General features: G+C 45.2%; 1 protein-coding gene across 1 annotated transcript in view; it reads left to right on the forward strand.

Moving 5' to 3' along the window:
* PIGG (phosphatidylinositol glycan anchor biosynthesis class G (EMM blood group)) overlaps window positions 1–19,237 on the forward strand; it is a 139,384-nt gene that overhangs the window by 81,218 nt on the left and 38,929 nt on the right. The window contains exons 11-12 of the mRNA XM_064176707.1: window positions 303–612; window positions 7,744–7,907. Coding sequence (XP_064032777.1) covers window positions 303–612; window positions 7,744–7,907 — 474 coding nt within the window. The remainder of the gene's footprint in view (window positions 1–302; window positions 613–7,743; window positions 7,908–19,237) is intronic.

Below are 19,237 nucleotides of genomic sequence, written 5' to 3' on the forward strand. Positions count from 1 at the left end.
GCTGCCCAGGGAGGTGGTGGAGTCACCATGCTTGGAGGTGTTCAGGAAAAGCCTGGATGAAACACTTAGTGCCATGGTCTAATTGATTGTCTAGGGCTGGGTGCTAGGTTGGACTGGATGATCCTGAGGGTCTCTTCCAACCTGCTTGATTCTATGATTCCATGAACTGTTTTGGCCTCGTGCCTCACTTTAAAGATTTTCTGATCTATGAAATAGGCATTAGTAAGTGACTCATATTTCTGTTTTGTTTATTGATCATTTACCTTTTTTCTTTCTTTTTTTTTTTTTAATTTGCTCTTTAGGGGGATTACTGAAGCTCGTTTTGTTTATGTATTTGTTCTTGGCATAGTCTTCACTGGCACTAAAGATTTACTAAAGTCACAAGTTATTTCTGCAGACTCCGGCATGAAGAGTACAGGATTATGGGAAGTGTACAGTGGATTGGTTCTGCTATCAGCCCTTCTGTTTAGACCTCACAATTTACCAGTCCTGGTGTTTTGTCTGCTGATTCAGACAATGATGACAAAATACATCTGGAGACCCTTGAAATTTGATGCAGCACAGATTACTATCATGCACTACTGGTTTGGCCAGGCTTTCTTCTATTTTCAGGTAAGATGCAGGGGTGGGAGAGGGGATACTTTTTCGAATGAAATGTTGTACATTGTGATTAAAATGGCAACTAAATGTCAGAGTGGAATTTACTGAGTTCTCAGAAAGTTTTCTGAGTGTATTGCTAATGTTTTGTTTCCAGAGTTAAGGAGGGATGCATACCTTGTTAACTTGTCTTCATATAGATTTCTGAAGGTGTTAAAAATAGCAGATGCCTGTATCAGCAACTGATTGGGGCATGTTAGTGACCTCTTAACTACTCTTGTGGTAGTGAATTTTGAAGTTTCAGCTTTTTGTCCCTGATTCTTTAGGCATACAAAACCTTTGACAGTATCATAATAGGTCTACACATAGTGTAGGACTGAAGGGAAGTTCTGTGTGACAAGGTAGTGTCTCTTATGAGAATCAGAACTAACTGCCTTTCTTTGCAAATAAGATTGCAATTCCATGAAACTATTCCTTAATACTAATGCTGGAGAGATTCTTTTCACTTGTAATGATGTAGAGAGCTTAGCATAGCAAACTATTTTAAGAGGGCATTTGTGAATCTGGGAATCAGGCTGGTTGTGGCTTAGGAGGGTAGGTATTCTTATGTCTGGCAGAATTGTTTAGGTAGTCAGCTCTGAGAGCAGCCCTTAGTGGGGTTGTCAAGAGACTGCAAGCAAAGCCCTCTCTCTCAGTACTGAGGTACCAAGCAAAAGCAGCTGCATCATTTAATGGTAGGTAGGATGGAAAGAAAATCTTGGTTATGGAAAAGAGCCTAATAAAAAACGGTTTGAATTTTTTCATAAAGCAGTAATTTTGAGTGATGATCAATTCTTGGTACCATTGGCTGGGAATTTTGTAGAGCCATCACAGCACAGAGGATTTGAGACTGTTACCATGATGGAGTCTAATATAGACCAACCGGGATGAAGAGATGGATGAAATGTTCTGTAAGCACTTGGGAGAAATTTAATGTTTGCTACCCCTTGTTCTCATGGCAAACTTCAACTTCCCAGATGTCTGCTGGAAATACAATACATCAGAGAGAGTTCAGCCCCAGTGGCTCCTGGAGTGTGTGGAAGATAGCTTCTTGACACAGCTAGTGAGGGAGATAAATAGGGAAGGTGCCCCCGTTGATGTGATGCTTGTGGACAGAGAAGGACTTGTGGGGGGAGTAACTGTTGGAGGCTGCTTAGGGCACAGCAGTCATAAAATTATCAACAGTTTTCAATCCTTGGGGAAGTAAGGAAGAGGGTCAGTAAAACTGCCACCTTGGACTTACTGCAGACCTGGACCTGTTGAGGAGACTGATTGACAAAGTTCTTTGGGAGGCAGTCCTTAAGGGAAAAGCAGCCCAGGAAGCCTGGATGTGCTTCAAGAAGGTTATCCCTGTGTGCTGAAAGATGATCCAGCAGGGAAAGAGGCTGAACTCAGTAGCAAAAGGAAAGTTTATGGCCTCTGGAAGAGTAGGCAGTCCTCTCATGAGAACTACAAAGAGGTAGTGAGGCTATGCAGGGAGAAAAGTAGAGCCCAAATAGAACTCAACTAGAGCCAGAGCCCAGCTAGAACTCAACCTGGCTGCTGCTGTTAAACACAATAAAAAGTGTGTCTGTAAATACATTAACAACAAAAAGAGGTCTAGGGAGATTCTCCATTCGTTATTGGATTTAAGGGGAAACATAGTGACAAAGGATGAGGAAAAGGCTGAGATGCTTAATGCCATCGTTGCCTCAGTCTTTAGCAGTAGAACTAGCTAAGTTTCCTCTACCCTTTGAGTTCAGAATTGAGAGAACAAATTGCTTATTACAAAGGAGAATATTCTCAGTTTATGAATCTTAGAATTGTGATCGAATCTCTTATTATTATTGACACACAATTAACTGGCAGTCAGATATTAATGACACTTAATTAACTGGAAGTCACTGAAGCAGAGATTCAGGATCCATGACAGAGACACAACAAATGAACACTCAACAATTTCTATGCCATTTTTTGTACTGGGTCTGGAAAAGACCTAACTCCCACCCCTGCACTAGGACCTCTCCTCTCTGAAGCACACAGAGGTAACCTCAGCTTCAAGTGTGTTACAAACATTGTCTTCTCATGACAGTGATTCCCCTGTTTATGCACAGCTCTTGCCAGATGAAGGCACCCAAGCTTTATGTGTTTACAACAGCCCATGAATAAGTGACCTCAGAAGACATAGATGATTTTGTGTGGTTATGTGCACTTCCCAACTCATCCTTACCTGATGGAAGGTGAAGCTCTGGAAGTACTCATACTCCTTGTGGTGTAGCTTTCTGGTTTAGTAACAGAGTTTAAGTTTTTGCATAAACTACTTAAAATCGTAGGATCATAGAATCAACCAGGTTGGAAGAGACCTCCAAGATCATCCAGTCCAACCTAGCACCCAGCCCTTGCCAGTCAAATAGGCCATGGTACTAAGTCCCCATCCAGTCTTTTCTTGAACACCTCCAGGGACAGTGACTCCACCACCTCCCTGGGCAGCCCATTCCAATGCCAATCACTCTCTCTGGGAAGAACTTCCTCCAAACATCCAGCCTAGACCTCCCCTGGCATAACTTGAGGCTGTGTCCCCTTGTTCTGTTGCTGATTGCCTGGCAGAAGAGACCAAACCCACCTGGCTACAGCCTCTCTTCAGGTAGCTGTAGACAGCAATGAGGTTAGCCCTGAGCCTCCTCTTCTCCAGGCTGCACACCCCCAGCTCCCTCAGCCTCTCCTCATAGGGTTTGTGTTCCAGGCCCCTCACCAGCTTTGTTGCCCTTCTCTGGACACCTTCCAGCACCTCAACATCTTTCTTGAATTGAGGGGCCCAGAACTGGACACAGTACTCAAGGTGTAGCCTGACCAGTGCTGAGTATAGGGCAAGAATAACCTCCCTTGTCCTACTGGCCACACTGTTCCTGATGCAGGCCAGGATGCCATTGGCTCTCTTGGCCACCTGGGCACACTGCTGCCTCATCTTCAGCTATTATCTACCAGTACCCCCAGGTCCCTTTCCTCCTGGCTGCTCTTCAGACACTCTGTCCCCAGCCTGTAGTGCTGCTTCGGCTTGTTGTGTTCAATCTCATCCCATTGGCCTCTGCCCACCCATGCAGCCTGTCCAGGTCCCTCTGCAGGGCTCTCCTGCCCTCCAACAGATCAACACCTGCTCCTAGCTTGGTGTCATCTGCAAACTTACTGATTCTGGACTCAATGCCCTCATCCAGATCATCAATAAAGATGTTGAATAGGACTGGTCACAGCACCGATCCCTGGGGCACACCACTGGTGACAGCTGCCAACTGGATGTGGCACCATTCACCACCACTCTCTGAGCTCTGCCATCCATCCAGTTCTTGGCCCAGCACAGAGTGAATCTGTCCAAGCCATGAACTGCCAGCTTGGCCAGGAGCTTCTTGTGGCAGACAGTGTCAAAGGCTTTGCTGCAGTCCAGGTAGACTACATCCACAGCTTGCCCCACATTCACCAAGGGTATGACCTGATCATAAAAGGAGATCAGGTTGGTGAGGCAGGACCTGCCCTTCCTAAACCCATGCTGGCTGGGCCTGATCCCTTGGCCATCCTGTAGGTGCTTTGTGATGGCACTCAAGATGACCTATTCCATGGCCTTGCCTGGCACTGAGGTCAGGCTGACAGCTCTGCAATTTCCCAGTTCTTCCCCCTGGCCCTTCTTGTGGATGGGTATCACATTGGCAGCTTCCAGTCTTTGAGGACCTCTCCAGTGAGCCAGGACTGTTGATAAATGATGGAGAGTGGCTTGGCCAGCTCAGCTGCCAGCTCTCTCAGCACCCTAGGATGGATCCAGTGTGGTCCCTTGGGCTTGTGAGGATCCAAGTGGCTCAGCAGGTCCCTTACTGCTTCCTGGAATAGTATTTTTTCTTCAGTTTGTTGGAATCACAGTCCACCCATCAAATTCATACCTCTCCAGTTCAGAGAGATGGATGTTGTGGGGAACTTAAGTCAGAGGTATCCATGCTTCTTCTCTTGTGCACTGATGTAGTCCCTCTGTTGCAGAAGGCCACTAGGTTTGTCAGGCAGGACTTCCCCTGGTGGAGCTGTGCTAGCTGTCTTGAATTTATGTGTTGTGTGGAGTATTAGAAGTCAGAAGCTACAAAGATTCACCTCAAATATATAAACTAGTCTTAGAGAAATATACCTAACATGAAGAAAAGATGCTTCTAAATGCTCAACAGGGTTTTTCCTTTTGTAGCTATGGAGCCAGCCATGAGGGTCATCAAGTTGGTTGTAAGAGTGGAGTGTTAGAACACTTGTCATCCAGTGTGGTAGGAGATGTGTGTGGATTCAAGTGTTTGTATCTTTGCTCGCCTTGTTCATCAGCTATATCACTTTAAAGTCAAAGGTGAGGCAGAGTGAGCCCTGTGTGAAAGGAACCAGAGAGAACTGGGGAGAAGGTAGAAAGTGCTGTTTCTTTCCTCCACTCTGTCTTCCAGGGGAGAACACAGTTTTTTGCTCTATTGTGCAGGATGTACACTTCTATGTTCTGCATTATCATTGCTCCTTCTCACATGCAGTGGGATGGGGACTTGCCTTTAGGTGCCAATGATCAACTTAGGAACATAGTTTAGTTCTGGGTCGAGGGTTGTACTGGATGATCTTTGAGGTCTCTTCTAACCAGATGTTTTCTGTGTTTCTGTGAGCTATGCATAAGTGTAGGTGGACTAAACAGTGTGAAAAGACCTTTCAGCTCTTCATCAGATGAGCAGAATTGCCTGATGTCTCATCTCTTCTTATTTTGCATGCACCACACACAAGAGAAGGAGGAGAGATAAAGCTATTAGATGTAGTGAGGAAAAGACCTGTTGATGTAGATAGGGACTGTGGGAAAAGAGAGCAGGTTCTGTGCCTACCTACCCCTGTAAAACTTTTGCTTGTTGTGGAGCAGCACCATGATCTACTCTCAAATTACTGCACATGACTTTTGTGCTCTTGCCCTGTTTCCAGTTTATACCCTTTTTAGTATACCCTTTATACCTGAGAAGGAGTCTTGTTTTACACTTTTTTTTTGTCCAGTCTAATCTTACAGGTTGTAGGGCACAGACACTCTTTTCTGTCTTGAGAAGCTCATCATTAGTTATTATTTGCTCTGCTGCTGTCATTACTGAATATTATGCTAAAAGCATAACGATGTTATTACACTGGTGCAGTGCAACAGCCCTGCTACAGTGGTGCATGAGGAAGACTGAGTCAAAAGTCTAGGTTTTTCTGCTGTATGATACCTTGGCAAAATCCAAACCTTACTGCCCTCTCATGCTTCCCTCACATGCCAGGGATATCTTCATGGTAGGATAGATGGGGCTGGTGGCCAGCAATAATGACATATCAATGCTTCTGTCAGCATGGGTGGCCATTTTTTTCTCCTAAATCTCTTCTTTCAAACTTATTTGTAGTTCACATTTAACTGACACCCTGTTCTTTGTATATATTGTCTTTGTTTGGCATAAAAACATAATTAAAACAAATGTATGTTACTGGTTATTACACTTGTTTGTAACTGCAGTATTTGCACTGTTGTTTATCTTGTGTGGTGGATGGGCCCACTTTGAGTGCTCTGTCCACTCCTGGGCTCCTCAATTCAAGAGAGATGCTCAGGTACTGGAATGTATCCAGAGAAGGGTGACAAAGCTGGTGAGGGGCCTGGAACACAGCCCTGTGAGGAGAGGCTGAGGGAGCTGAGGGTGTGCAGCCTGGAGAAGAGGAGGCTCAGGGGTGACCTCATTGCTGTCTACAACTACCTGAAGGGAGGCTGTAGCCAGGTGGGGTTGATCTCTTCTCCCAGGTAACCAGCAATAGAACAAGGGGACACAGTCTCAAGTTGCTCTGGGGGAGGTCTAGGCTGGATGTTAGAAGGAAGTTCTTCCCAGAGAGAGTAATTGGCATTGGAATGGGCTGCCCAGGGAGGTGGTGGAGTCACCATCCCTGGAGGTGTTCAAGAAAAGACTGGTTGGGGACTTAGTACCATGGTCTAGTTGACTGGCTAGGGCTGGGTGCTAGGTTGGACTGGATGATCTTGGAGATCTCTTCCAACCTGGTTGATTCTATGATTCTATGATACAGTAGTTTGCAACTACAGTGTTTGCACTGTTGTTTATCTTGTGTAGTGGGTGGTTAATGTGAAATGAAATATTTTCTTTTTAAAACAAGAGTTCAGAACTGTTTCAGGAACAGGGTGGGTTGCTTTTGTTTGTTTGCTGTCCATGGTGCCTAGTTCTTGAAATAGCTGCCTTGTTGTTTTTGCCCTTCCTTTTGAGGTCTGGATTTTGTAGGTGATGGGGATGTATGAGATGACAGCATTTCCTAGCTAGGGTTACTTGCTGTTCAAGAAGACTGTAGTCACTAAGGCAAGAGATCAGGTTGGAGCAAATGGCAGAGCTGCCACTCCGTGCTGCCAAGCCTTACTCTGAGTGCATTGATGGGGAGAGCCTTTACATTTGGGTTGTTGTGGAACTCTGTAGAGGGAAAAGGAAAATTTGGTGGTTGTTAAGGTGCTGGTGCTGAAGAAACTAATCAGCTTCTCCAGGTATGGTAAGAGAGCTTTTGCACTAGCCTGAGAAAACCTGTCTGTGGCCTGCTAAACGTAAAAATACTCTACCTTATTCACAGAGAGTGTAGTGTTCCACTGCAGCTGTGCATTAGAACCCTGTTGTCTCTAAGGACAAAAAAAAAAATATTTATTTCCAAGTGTAATTCTAGGCAACAGACCTAAACCATGTGTGATGAAAAATGCTTTTACTTTTGTTTTTTCATTACTGTGTCTGAAATCAGCAAATGTAAACACTTATATTAAAAAAAAAAAGGCAGTTTATTAAACAACAGTCATGTTAATTTGCAAGCAAAATAAGGCAAGCAAAAGACTGAGCTGTTTGTGCTTTCATTGCTCTGTAAAATCCTAAAGAGAAACTCCTTTTTGCTGAGCTATGTTATTTAAACTCTGATGTAAAGAATATGGCTGTGCTGTAAAGTGGCTTGAAGAGTGAAAGTCTTTAACTGATGAGACAAACAATGTTATTCTAAGGTCTTCTAAATGCTCCTTTGGAGAGATTTGAATCTTCACCTTTTTTTTTTTTGTTTTTTTTTTTTTTTTTAATGAATTTCTGTTTTCAGGGAAATTCAAATGGCATTGCTACTGTGGATATTTCAGCAGGTTTTGTGGGATTAGAGAGCTATGTGGAGATACCAGCTGTCTTCCTTACTGCATTCGCAACATACGCAGGACCTTTGCTGTGGGCCATTCATCTGCTCTGTTACTTGAGTTCTGAATTCAGCAGGTAATTATGTTTTGAACTGAAGTGCTGTTCCTTTCATGTACTGCAGAGACAAATACCATGTTGTGCTGGTTTGAGCCTAGCTAGAATGTTTTGGTGAGAAGAATTAGATTTCAGGCTGTGAAAAGGAAACAATGGTGATGTCTACTGCACTCATAGGCTTGCTGAGATGTGTAAGAACAAGAACACAAACATAGATAATAGAGTTGCTCTCTGGGCTTTGTAGGCTGCACCTCTCTCTCTAACCTAACCTGCTGTCTGTGTGATTAATCCATCTGCTTCCTGACCTCCCTGGCTGACCCTCCCAGCTACCTTGAACATAAGGCAAAGTCTTGGGTAAGGTACAGGAGTGGGAGGAGGGTGGAAGAGTGGTTGAGAGCCCCTCCTGGGAACTCAGGTTTCTGGGAGGGCTGTTGTGCTTCTGTATTACCTTTAAACTTGTGTATTTCTGTATATAACTGTATATACTGTAAATATCTCCTTGTATATTGTACTAAGCTGTGAATATAAAGCTTCATGCAATTTCCAGAGCTTCTGAGTCTGGCTGATTTTCCAAAGTGTAGGGGGGTGGGTAACACCCAAACCATCACACATGTGTATATAATGTATACCTTTTCAAACAAGTGTTGTTGTTCACGTTAAAGCTTTTTGATTGGCTAGGGCTGGGTGCCAGGTTGGCCTGGATAATCTTGGAGATCTCTTCCACCCTTGTTGATTCTATGATTCTAAGTGGTTTTCCTATTAAGAAAATGCACTTTGTTTTCCTTGGTGTGAGTTTGTGTCACTTTGCTCTTGCAGTTTTATTTTCTTTGCAGAGATTTTTCACTGGGAATGTGTGGTAGTGTCAGAGTTTTTCACACACCTCCCCTCCCTCCATGAATTCACATGGCTAACTCAGCTGTCTGGAAGTTAAGGAATGAAGCTATATTTACAGTGTGGCACTGTATATATATGTACTTTATATATATACACTTTTTATATATATATGTGTGTATATATATATATATATATATATATATATATGTTTACAACTATATATAATTACATACAAGTTAAAAGTAATACAGAAAAACAAACCCCTCCCAAGCAGCAAAACCACCCAGGAGGGCTTTCAAACCAACCCCCCCTCCTTCTTTCCACCCCTCCTCCCATATCTCAGAATCTCTTATGTGCAAGGGGTGAGATGTGGGAAGCCACAAAAGGAGTTAGAAGAAGATTGATTAATTTGAGTTATGCAGATCCAGGCAGAGGAATTAGTGAAGCAAGCAGCAGCCAGCCAGAGACTTAATGACTTTTGTTTATGTTTCTTAGTTTTGTGTCTCTCAGCAGAACCTATGAGTGGTACAGACATCAGTATTATTTTCTTTTCAGAGCCAATAATCTAATTTCTCTCATTAAAGTATTCCAATTAGCCTCAAACCAGCACAGAATGCACATGCATACTTTACTAATTCTGTTTCTCAGTGGGTTCTCAGCTCCCCGTGCTAAATTACTTACAATTTTATTACATTTTGTTGTAACAGCATGTTCTGCTGTTGTGATTAATATCAAATATTATAGATACTAATGTTCTTGGTATGAATATTAATTATTATTTATTAATATTAAGAAAAGTTCACCAGATCATGTGAAATTAGTTTGGATCCTCAGTCAACAGTAGGTACTTGCACAAAGGGTGTTTATAACACACAGAACTAAGCAATTTAAAGAGTCAGAACTTAAAAAAAATGGAAACATGGAAAACAAGAAAATGCTAACTGCACAACAGGCAACACTGGCTCAGGTCATGAGGCAGATCAAAACGTTCTTGCCCTGTTTTATAGATTATGTTAGCCTTAGTCACAACTACAGCCCAAGTAGGCATGAGGCATTGTTTACTAGGTTATGTTTCCTGTACAAAGACTCTTCCAAAAACCATAATTATGGTCCCGAGGGAAAAAATACAAAATATTCCAAGGCAGAGGGAAGGAGAGGAAAAGTTGAGTTGCTGTAAGCTGCAAGCTGCAAACACTTGGCTGCTATGAATAGAAGCTAATGGTCCTGCTGCAGGCAGGGACCCAGTTAACGAGTCACAAATGGGGAAGCCTTGAGTGTTCACGAAAGGAATCACCCTACAGAATCACAAAATGACAGAAACATCCAGATTGGAAAAGATCCTCAGGATCACCAAGTCCAACCTAGAACCCCGGTCTACAAGATTCACCTTAAACCATAACCCTAAGCACCACGTCCTAATGACCCTTAAACACAGCCAGGGTGGGTGACTCCACCGCCTCCCCGGGCAGCTCATTCCGGTCTCTGACCACTCTCCCTGGGCAGCTCATTCCTGTGCCTGACCACTCTCTCTGTGAAAAACTTATTCCTGATATTGAATCTAAACCTACCCAGCCTCAGCTTGAGGCCATTCCCTCTTGTTCTGTCTCCAACTACTGATAAGGGACTGGCTCGAGCCTCTCCACAATGTCCCTTCAGGTGGCTGTAGACAGCAATGAGGTCTCTCCTCAAGCTTCCTTTTTTTACCATTGCATTTTGAAGAAAGGCTGTGGAAAGGCTTGAGGAAAATGGTAGGAACTCAGGCTTTTCAATTCATTCCCCCATTAAATATGTCTTTTTAAAATCAAACTGGCAAATAGGCACAAACATCAGAGGTTTTGGCCAATGAATTCAAAGTATTGTGTCTCATGTGGCTACACATACTCTCCCCAAATGGAATCAAGGCACATGAGGGGCTGCACAAGACACCTGACGTGATGGTGCTAGGCTCCTACCCATCAGGGCACAGTTTTGCTGTAGCCAAACCCTCTATTGTTTCGTCTTTACTCAACTCCTGGACCCTATGACAGGAGGAGGAGGTGCAGTGGCCAAGTCAAGTCTAGCCCCACCAAGATATCTACCTAAGAAGAACATTTTTCTTGAGACCTATTAAGTAGGGCACTGGGTGAGGACATTTTAAAAGCACCAGACTACAATTCAGATCTAACTAACACGCTGTTCTTTGCATAGCTGTCTTTGTTTAGCATAGTGGCATGCAACATTTTAAAAGATATTTATTTTATTGTATGTTACTGATTATTGCAGTCATTTGCTAACTACAGTATTTGTACTGCTATGTATCTTTGTATAGTGAACAGGTTGATGTAAAGTGAATTAGTCCACTTGGGGTTTTAAGAAGACATAGTTGAAAAATGCTTTCGTCACTTGTAGTGTATGTGTAAAATCCAACTGAACTCTGTAATGTTCCATTTAACTCATCCAGGGCATTCAGACTCAGAGATGAAGCACGCCAAAATAGAGGAGTGGTAAATTCTGTATCTTATAATGTCAGTGGTGGACAAATGCACAAACTTGATATATTTGCAGAGAAATACCATTTTATAGTGACTAAATTCTTACCCCCTCAGAGTCTTTTATCTGTGGGAGTTAAATATATGTTTTGTTGCAGTAGGCTTGGTAGGTTGGATTTTAGGCAGCATTTAGTTTATCACAATTCTTTGCCTTATGCATTGTCAGTCATCCTCTGTAAACCCTTGGCTTTGCTTTATCCCATAGCATCATCCAGTCATATTCTATTGGTGGCAATCCAGTCTTGTTCTGTTGGTGGCATTTGTTTTCTGTCTTCCCTGTTCACCTTTCACTTGATTGTTTTGATCTATACACACAGTATGATACACACAGTATCACCCACACAGTATCACCAAGGTTGGAAGAGACCTCACAGATCATCAAGTCCAACCCTTTACCACAGAGCTCAAGGCTAGACCATGGCACCAAGTGCCACGTCCAACCTTGCCTTGAACAGCTCCAGGGATGGCGACTCCACCACCTCCCCGGGCAGCCCATTCCAGTGCCCAATGACTCTCTCAGTGAAGAACTTTCTCCTCACCTCGAGCCTAAATTTCCCCTGGCACAGCCTGAGGCTGTGTCCTCTCGTTCTGGTGCTGGCCACCTGAGAGAAGAGAGCAACCTCCTCCTGGCCACAACCACCCCTCAGGTAGTTGTAGACAGCAATAAGGTCACCCCTGAGCCTCCTCTTCTCCAGGCTAACCAATCCCAGCTCCCTCAGCCTCTCCTCATAGGGCTGTGCTCGAGGTCTCTCCCCAGCCTCGTTGCCCTTCTCTGGACACGCTCAAGCATCTCAACGTCCCTCCTAGACTGGGGGGCCCAGAACTGAACACAGTACTCAAGGTGAGGTCTGACCAGTGCAGAGCACAGGGGCAGAATGACCTCCCTGCTCCTGCTGACCACACCACTCCTGATGCAGGCCAGGATGCCACTGGCTCTCTTGGCCACCTGGGCACACTGCTGGCTCATGTTCAGGTGGGTATCAATCAGCACCCCCAGATCCCTACGCTGTGTACTTGTGTTGGCACATATGTGTTCAGCAAAGTCATAAGGAGATGGGATCCCCATCTGACCAATTTCCTTTGACTAGTGGACCAGGAAGGACCTATTCTAACAGGCTGAATTCCTACACAATCATTGTGTCCGTTGTGCCAGTTTAACAAGCACCTTCAACAGTGATGTGGGTTAGGAACTTTCACCTGCCCCTCCCCACTATTTGAAAATTACCAGGCTAATTTAAGACAGTTTGGCAGTAAGATGAAGCTATATTTACAGCGTGGCAAAATACAGAAGTGCATATACACAGTCTTTGCAAGCATTTAAAGCTATGTACAAATTAGAAGTAATACAGAAATCCAAACTCCCTTCCCGACAAAGAAACTGCCCAGAAGGACCTCAAAGCTACTCCCCCTTTTTCTCCCTCTCCATCTCAGACAGACAAACAACAAAAGCAAGCAAAGCTTAAAAGCTAGGAAAGCTTACATGTTAGTTGTTAGCTGAGATCAGAGAAGAGATATTAGAGAAGATCAAAGGAGCAGTGTTGCAGATCAGGATGATTAGATCCAGCAGCACAGAGCAGACAAAGTGAGGGAAGATTGTTTATATTTTGACTTTCTATCCCTCTCAGCAAACCAATGAATGATACAGACATCATCATGGTTTTATTTTCATAGCCAATGATCTAATTTCTCTCATAAAATATTCCAATTAGCCTGAAACCAGCACAGACAGGTTGAGTTGCTGTTCACACAATTGATTTGGCTGTCTGCCATGCTCCTCTCTAGAGCTGTCCAGTCCTCTTTACTTTACTGCAGTGGAATAATGCAGCCCAGTGCTGGGCCACTGTATTGCTTTAGGGATACACTCCTTAGTGTAGAACACTGTAGAGCACTGCCTTTTAGCCTGAGCCTAGTGTGCTAGTTTGAAGCTAACTGGAATGTTTTAGTGAGAAGAACTAGATGACAGGCTGTGAAAGAAAAACAGTGGTGGTGTCTACTTCACTCATAGGCTTACTGAGATGTGTAGGAACAAGAAATAAAATCACAGATAACCACTCTCACTTGGGCTGCTGGCTGAGCTGAATCTTACTCTCTAACCACACCCTCCATTTTGGGCTAACCCACTTTGCTTCCTAACCCCCTGGCCGAACCTCCATTCTTTCTTGGGACTGGGGTAAGGTTGAGAGGGGTAGGGGGAAGGTGCAGGGGTGGTTGAGAGCCCCTTCTGGGGACTCAGGTTTCTGGGAGGGGAGTTGTGTTTCTGTATTACCTTTCACCTTGTCTATTTCTGTCTATAACTGTATATACTGTAAATATCTGCTTGTATATTGTGCTAAGCAGTAAATATAAGCTTCATTCATATTTCCAGAGCCAGCTGAGTCTAGTCTGGGTGATTTCTAAAGTGTGTGGAGGGGCGAGGAACACCCAAAGTGTCTCAAGCTAGTTACCTTGAAGTTCTCTTTGGTTTTTCACAGATTGATACTAAATACTGATCTTTAATGCCTCTGAAAATCAGCCCTTTAAATTTGTTTATTTTCTCCAGGAAGAGTAAGTATGGAATGGGACAAATATTGATGTCTGGATTTGTATAAGTGCAGAAACCCCTTTCCTGACTTTTTTCTTGCTACCTGGTATCTTGACACCAAACTCAATTGTAACTATTTTCAGTGCTCCTTGGTTTAGCTACTGCTTTCCTCCATCAATACATATTCCCAGTATCCATGAGGTTTTCTCCATACTTTCAACTGTCTATAGCAAAGGATCATCATGTACATATAAAAAGCATTGCATCTTTTCTTCTAGTAGATATGTGATCCATGACACTGGGTATTGCATTCTATTAACCTACTGTTTTTCCCAATTCCTTTGTATGTCTGCCATGTTTTGTTTAAAATAGTACTAGACAGTTTCACTGATCACATTTGTGCTCCTGTGTTGCTTTTTCAGCAGCAACTCTTTCCGTCCTACAGTATTACACTATAGATGCTTTGGAACTGAAGCATTTTGCTTATCACAGTATCACAGTATCACCAAGGTTGGAAGAGACCTCACAGATCATCAAGTCCAACCCTTTACCACACAGCTCAAGGCTAGACCATGGCACCAAGTGCCACGTCCAATCCTGCCTTGAACAGCTCCAGGGACGGCGACTCCACCACCTCCCCGGGCAGCCCATTCCAGTGTCCAATGACTCTCTCAGTGAAGAACTTTCTCCTCACCTCCAGCCTAAATCTCCCCTGGCGCAGCCTGAGGCTTTGTCCTCTTGTTCTGGTGCTGGCCACCTGAGAGAAGAGAGCAACCTCCTCCTGGCCACAACCACCCCTCAGGTAGTTGTAGACAGCAATAAGGTCACCCCTGAGCCTCCTCTTCTCCAGGCTAACCAATCCCAGCTCCCTCAGCCTCTCCTCGTAGGGCTGTGCTCAAGGCCTCTCCCCAGCCTCGTCGCCCTTCTCTGGACATGCTCAAGCATCTCAATGTCCCTCCTAAACTGGGGGGCCCAGAACTGAACACAGCACTCAAGGTGTGGTCTAACCAGTGCAGAGTACAGGGGCAGAATGACCTCCCTGCTCCTGCTGACCACACCATTCCTGATGCAGGCCAGGATGCCACTGGCTCTCCTGGCCACCTGGGCACACTGCTGGCTCATGTTCAGGCAGGTATCAATCAGCACCCCCAGATCCCTCTCTATTTGGCTGCTCTCCAGCCACTGTGACCCCAGCCTGTATCTCTGCATGGGGTTGCTGTGGCCAAAGTGCAGCACCCTGCACTTGGAGCTATTGAATGCCATCCCCTTGGACTCTGCCCATCTGTCCAGGTGGTCAAGGTCCCGCTGCAGAGCCCTTCTGCCCTCCAACTCAGTCACATCTGCCCCCAGCTTAGTGTCATCTGCAGACTTGCTGATGACTGACTCCATGCCCTCATCCAGATCATCTATGAAGATGTTAAAGAGGATGGGGCCCAGCACAGATCCCTGAGGGACACCACTAGTGACAGCTGCCAGCTGGATGTGGCACCATTCACCACCACTCTCTGGGTCTGGCCCTCCAGCCAGTTCCTAACCCAGCACAGAGTGTTGCCATCCAAGCCATGGGCTGACAGCTTAGCCAGCAATTTGCTGTGGGGGACAGTGTCAAAGGCCTTGCTGAAGTCCAGATAGACCACATCCACAGGCCTCCCCACATCCAACAAGCAATCACCTGATCATAGAAGGAGATCAGGTTGGAGAGGCAGGATCTGCCCTTCCTAAACCCATGCTGGCTGGACCTGAGCCCTTTGCCATCCCTCAGGTGTGTTCTTATCACCCCCAAGATAACCTGTTCCATCAGTTTCCCTGGCACTGAGGTCAGGCTGACCTGTACCTGTAATTTGTATAAAATTGTATACAAATTAGAAATAATACAGAAATCAAAACTCCCTCCTGGACAAAGGAACCTGCCCAGAAAGGGCTCAAAGCTACCCTCTTTCTCCCTCTATTTTCTCTGACAGGCAAACAAAAGCAATCAGCAAAAAAATGTTGTTATTAATGGTGAGATTAAAGCAGAGTGAAGGAGAAGTGAATAGGAGCAGTGTTGCAGGATGGAGTGGGACAAACTGTTTACTTTTTGGCTTTTTACCCCTCTCAGCGAAGCAGTGAATGATACAGACTTCATCATTGTTTTCATTTTACAACCAATGATGGAATTTCTCTCCTTAAATTATTCCAGTTAGCCTCTAACCAGCACAATAACTCTGGGCTGGAATCTCTGTTGCTGCCGAAACCTGTTTGAATTGATATGTTACAGTGCTTTGGGCTTGTTTCGTAGACTTTTAATTTTACTCTCGTGTTCTGTTGTTGCAAGCTAGATGTTTGTCTCATTACCCAGATCCCTCAGTCTCTCCTCACAGGGCACTGCTCCAATGCCAACAGTGTGCCCAGGTGGCCAAGAGAGCCAGTGGCATCCTGGCCCGCATCAGGAGTGGTGTGGGCAGCAGGAGCAGGGAGGTCATTCTGCCCCTGTTCTCTGCAGTGGTTAGACCTCACCTTGAGTCCTGTGTTCAGTTCTGGGCCCCCCAGTTTAGGAGGGACATTGAGATGCTTGAGCGTGTCCAGAGAAGGGCGACAAGGCTGGTGAGAGGCCTTGGGCACAGCCCTACGAGGAGAGGCTGAGGGAGCTGGGATTGGTTAGCCTGGAGAAGAGGAGGCTCAGGGGTGACCTTATTGCTGTCTACAACTACCTGAGGGGTGGTTGTGGCCAGGAGGAGGTTGCTCTCTTCTCTCAGGTGGCCAGCACCAGAACAAGAGGACACAGCCTCAGGCTGCGCCAGGGGAGATTTAGGCTGGAGGTGAGGAGAAAGTTCTTCACTGAGAGAGTCATTGGACACTGGAATGGGCTGCCCGGGCAGGTGGTGGAGTCGTCATCCCTGGGGCTGTTCAAGGCAGGATTGGACGTGGCACTTGGTGCCATGGTCTAGCCTTGAGCTCTGTGGTAAAGGGTTGGACTTGATGATCTGTGCGGTCTCTTCCAACCTTGGTGATACTGTGATACTGTGATATTCACAGCCTTCTGTTGGACTCTTTTAAGTAGATCTCTGTCCTTCCTGAACTGGGGAGCCCAAAACTGAGCATGATAATCCAAGTGAAGTCTCAGCAGGACACATCAGAGAGGAAAGAGAACTTCTCTGATTCTGATGGCCACACTCCTCTTAATGCACCACAGGACCCTATTGACCTTCTTGGCCACAAAGGCACATTGCAGTCCCATGGAGAGCTTCTTGCCCACCAGCACTCCACAGGGCTGCTTTCCAATCTCTGTAGTTGATGGCTAGTGGCTGGCCTCCAGGTGGACTTTGTGCTGCTGATTGCAATCCTGTGAGCCCAGTATGTAAGCCAGCTTTACTCCTTCTCACTGTCCACCTTCCTAACCTGCATCAGTTTGCCTGGAAGGATGTTGTGGGAGATGCTGTTAAAAGTGTCTTTGTGAGGTGAAGGTACCTTACATAGAATAGAATCATAGAATCAACCAGGTTGGAAGAGACCTTCAAGATCATCCAGTCCAACCTAGCACCCAGCCCTAGCTGGTCGACTAGACCATGTTACCAAGTGCCTCATCCAGGCTTTTCCTGAACACCTCCAGGGACAGTGCCTCCACCACCTCCCTGGGCAGCCCATTCCAATGCCAATCACTCTCTCTGTGAAGAACTTCCTCCTAACATCCAGCCTGTACTTCCCCCAGCACAACTTGAGACTGTGTCCTCTTGTTCTGTTGCTGCATACATGCAGCCTATCTATCTTAGGTCAGTAGGGTAAAATGGAGTAGGAAATAAGGAGATTTTGAAATAACACATCTGATGTGGAAATGTAGGTTGGAACTCCTTAAAGAGTTTGCTTCCTTCTAATCAAACATATGGAACTGTAGAATATTCTCCTGATATGGAAATGTAAATATGTTTCTAAAATAATCCAAGTGGTATGTGATAGACAGTAACATGGATATTACTGCCACTTTTAGTCCCTCAGGCTCTCCTAAGAAACTTGGCAGCTTAAATGTGGCAGGATTTTCACAGACAGAAATAGGAAGAGCTCACTGGCTCCAGTCTCCATAGAAACCGTACAATAACTCTTGAAGCTGTTTTTGAGACAGGGAGTACTGATTAAAGTGATGCCTGATGCAGTGTATGACTTGCACAAATTCTAGAGAGCACATGATTCATGTGAAGTACAGGTTTTACAGAGAACTCTGTGTTGCTCTGATCCAGAGTTGAACTTTGGATTTTGGGATACTTATGACCTGGAAAAGGATTGTGTTCCTGGTTAATCCGCACTGTATTATATGACCTCACTGTGCAGTACACTCCAGATGGTTTTGAAGCTACCCAAACGGAGCTGTCATGTGGGTGATGTTCACAGTATTGTGTAACTACCACTCTTTTGCTGGGCATCCTCATACATTTCAGATTAATTGCACATTAGAATTTGTGTCCAGCACAAGTAGGGAAGTGATTGTCCCCCTGTACTGAGCACTGATGAGGCCACACCTTGAGTATTGTGTTCAGTTTTGAGCACCTCAATGCAAGAGAGATATTGAGATGCTAGAGACAGTGCTGAGGAGGGCAACGAAGCAGGGGAAGGGCCTGGAGAACAAGTCTTATGAAGAGTGACTGAAGGAGCTGGAGCTGTTTAGTTTGAAAAAGAGGAGGCTGAGGGCAGACCTCAAGGCTACCTGAAAGGATGTTGTGGAGAGGTTGGTGCTGGTCTCAGAGTTAATTCATTACAGAAGAAGGAGTGGCCTCAGGCAGCATCAGTGTTGCCATGGTTTAAAGAGCAGCACCTAAGGTTGAACCCTGTACGCCTAAGGCTGAGCTCCCCTGTGTACTCCTGGATGAAGGAGAGGAAACCTGAAGGAGGGAATGCTCCCCATTGGTCAGTGCAGACTGGGTTAGGGATCAGTTACACAAATTGAATGTTCACAAGTCCATGGGCCCTGATGGGATGCACCCAAGGGCGCTGAGAGAACTCTGCCTGATGTTACCTCTCTGCCACTCCATCATCTTTGCCAAATGGTGTCAGACAGGAGAGGTGCCTGAGGGCTGGAGGAGAGCCAATGGCACTCCAGGCTTCGAAAAGGGCAAGAAAGAGGTTCCAGAGAGCTATTGACCATTCAGCCTCACCTTCATCCCTGGAAAAATGATGGAGCAGCTCCTGCTGGAGGGCATCTCAAGGCACTTGGAAGAGAAGAAAGTTATCAGGAGTAGTCAGCATGGATTTACCAAGGGGAAATCATACTTTACTAATCTGGTATTACTCTATGATGACATAAGTGAATGGGTAGATTCAGGGAGAGCAGTGGATGTAGTCTACCTTGACCTCAGGAAGGCCTTTGACACTGTCTCCCATGACATCCCAGTAAGCAAGCTCAAGAAGTTTGGGATGGAAACACAGACAGTGAGATGAATTAGGAACTGGTTACAAGACAGAGTTCAAAGAGTGATCAGTGGTGCCAGGTCCAGCCGGAG

The sequence above is a fragment of the Pogoniulus pusillus genome, chromosome Z, assembly GCF_015220805.1.
Source record: "Pogoniulus pusillus isolate bPogPus1 chromosome Z, bPogPus1.pri, whole genome shotgun sequence".
In the NCBI taxonomy this organism is placed as follows: Eukaryota; Metazoa; Chordata; class Aves; order Piciformes; family Lybiidae; genus Pogoniulus; species Pogoniulus pusillus.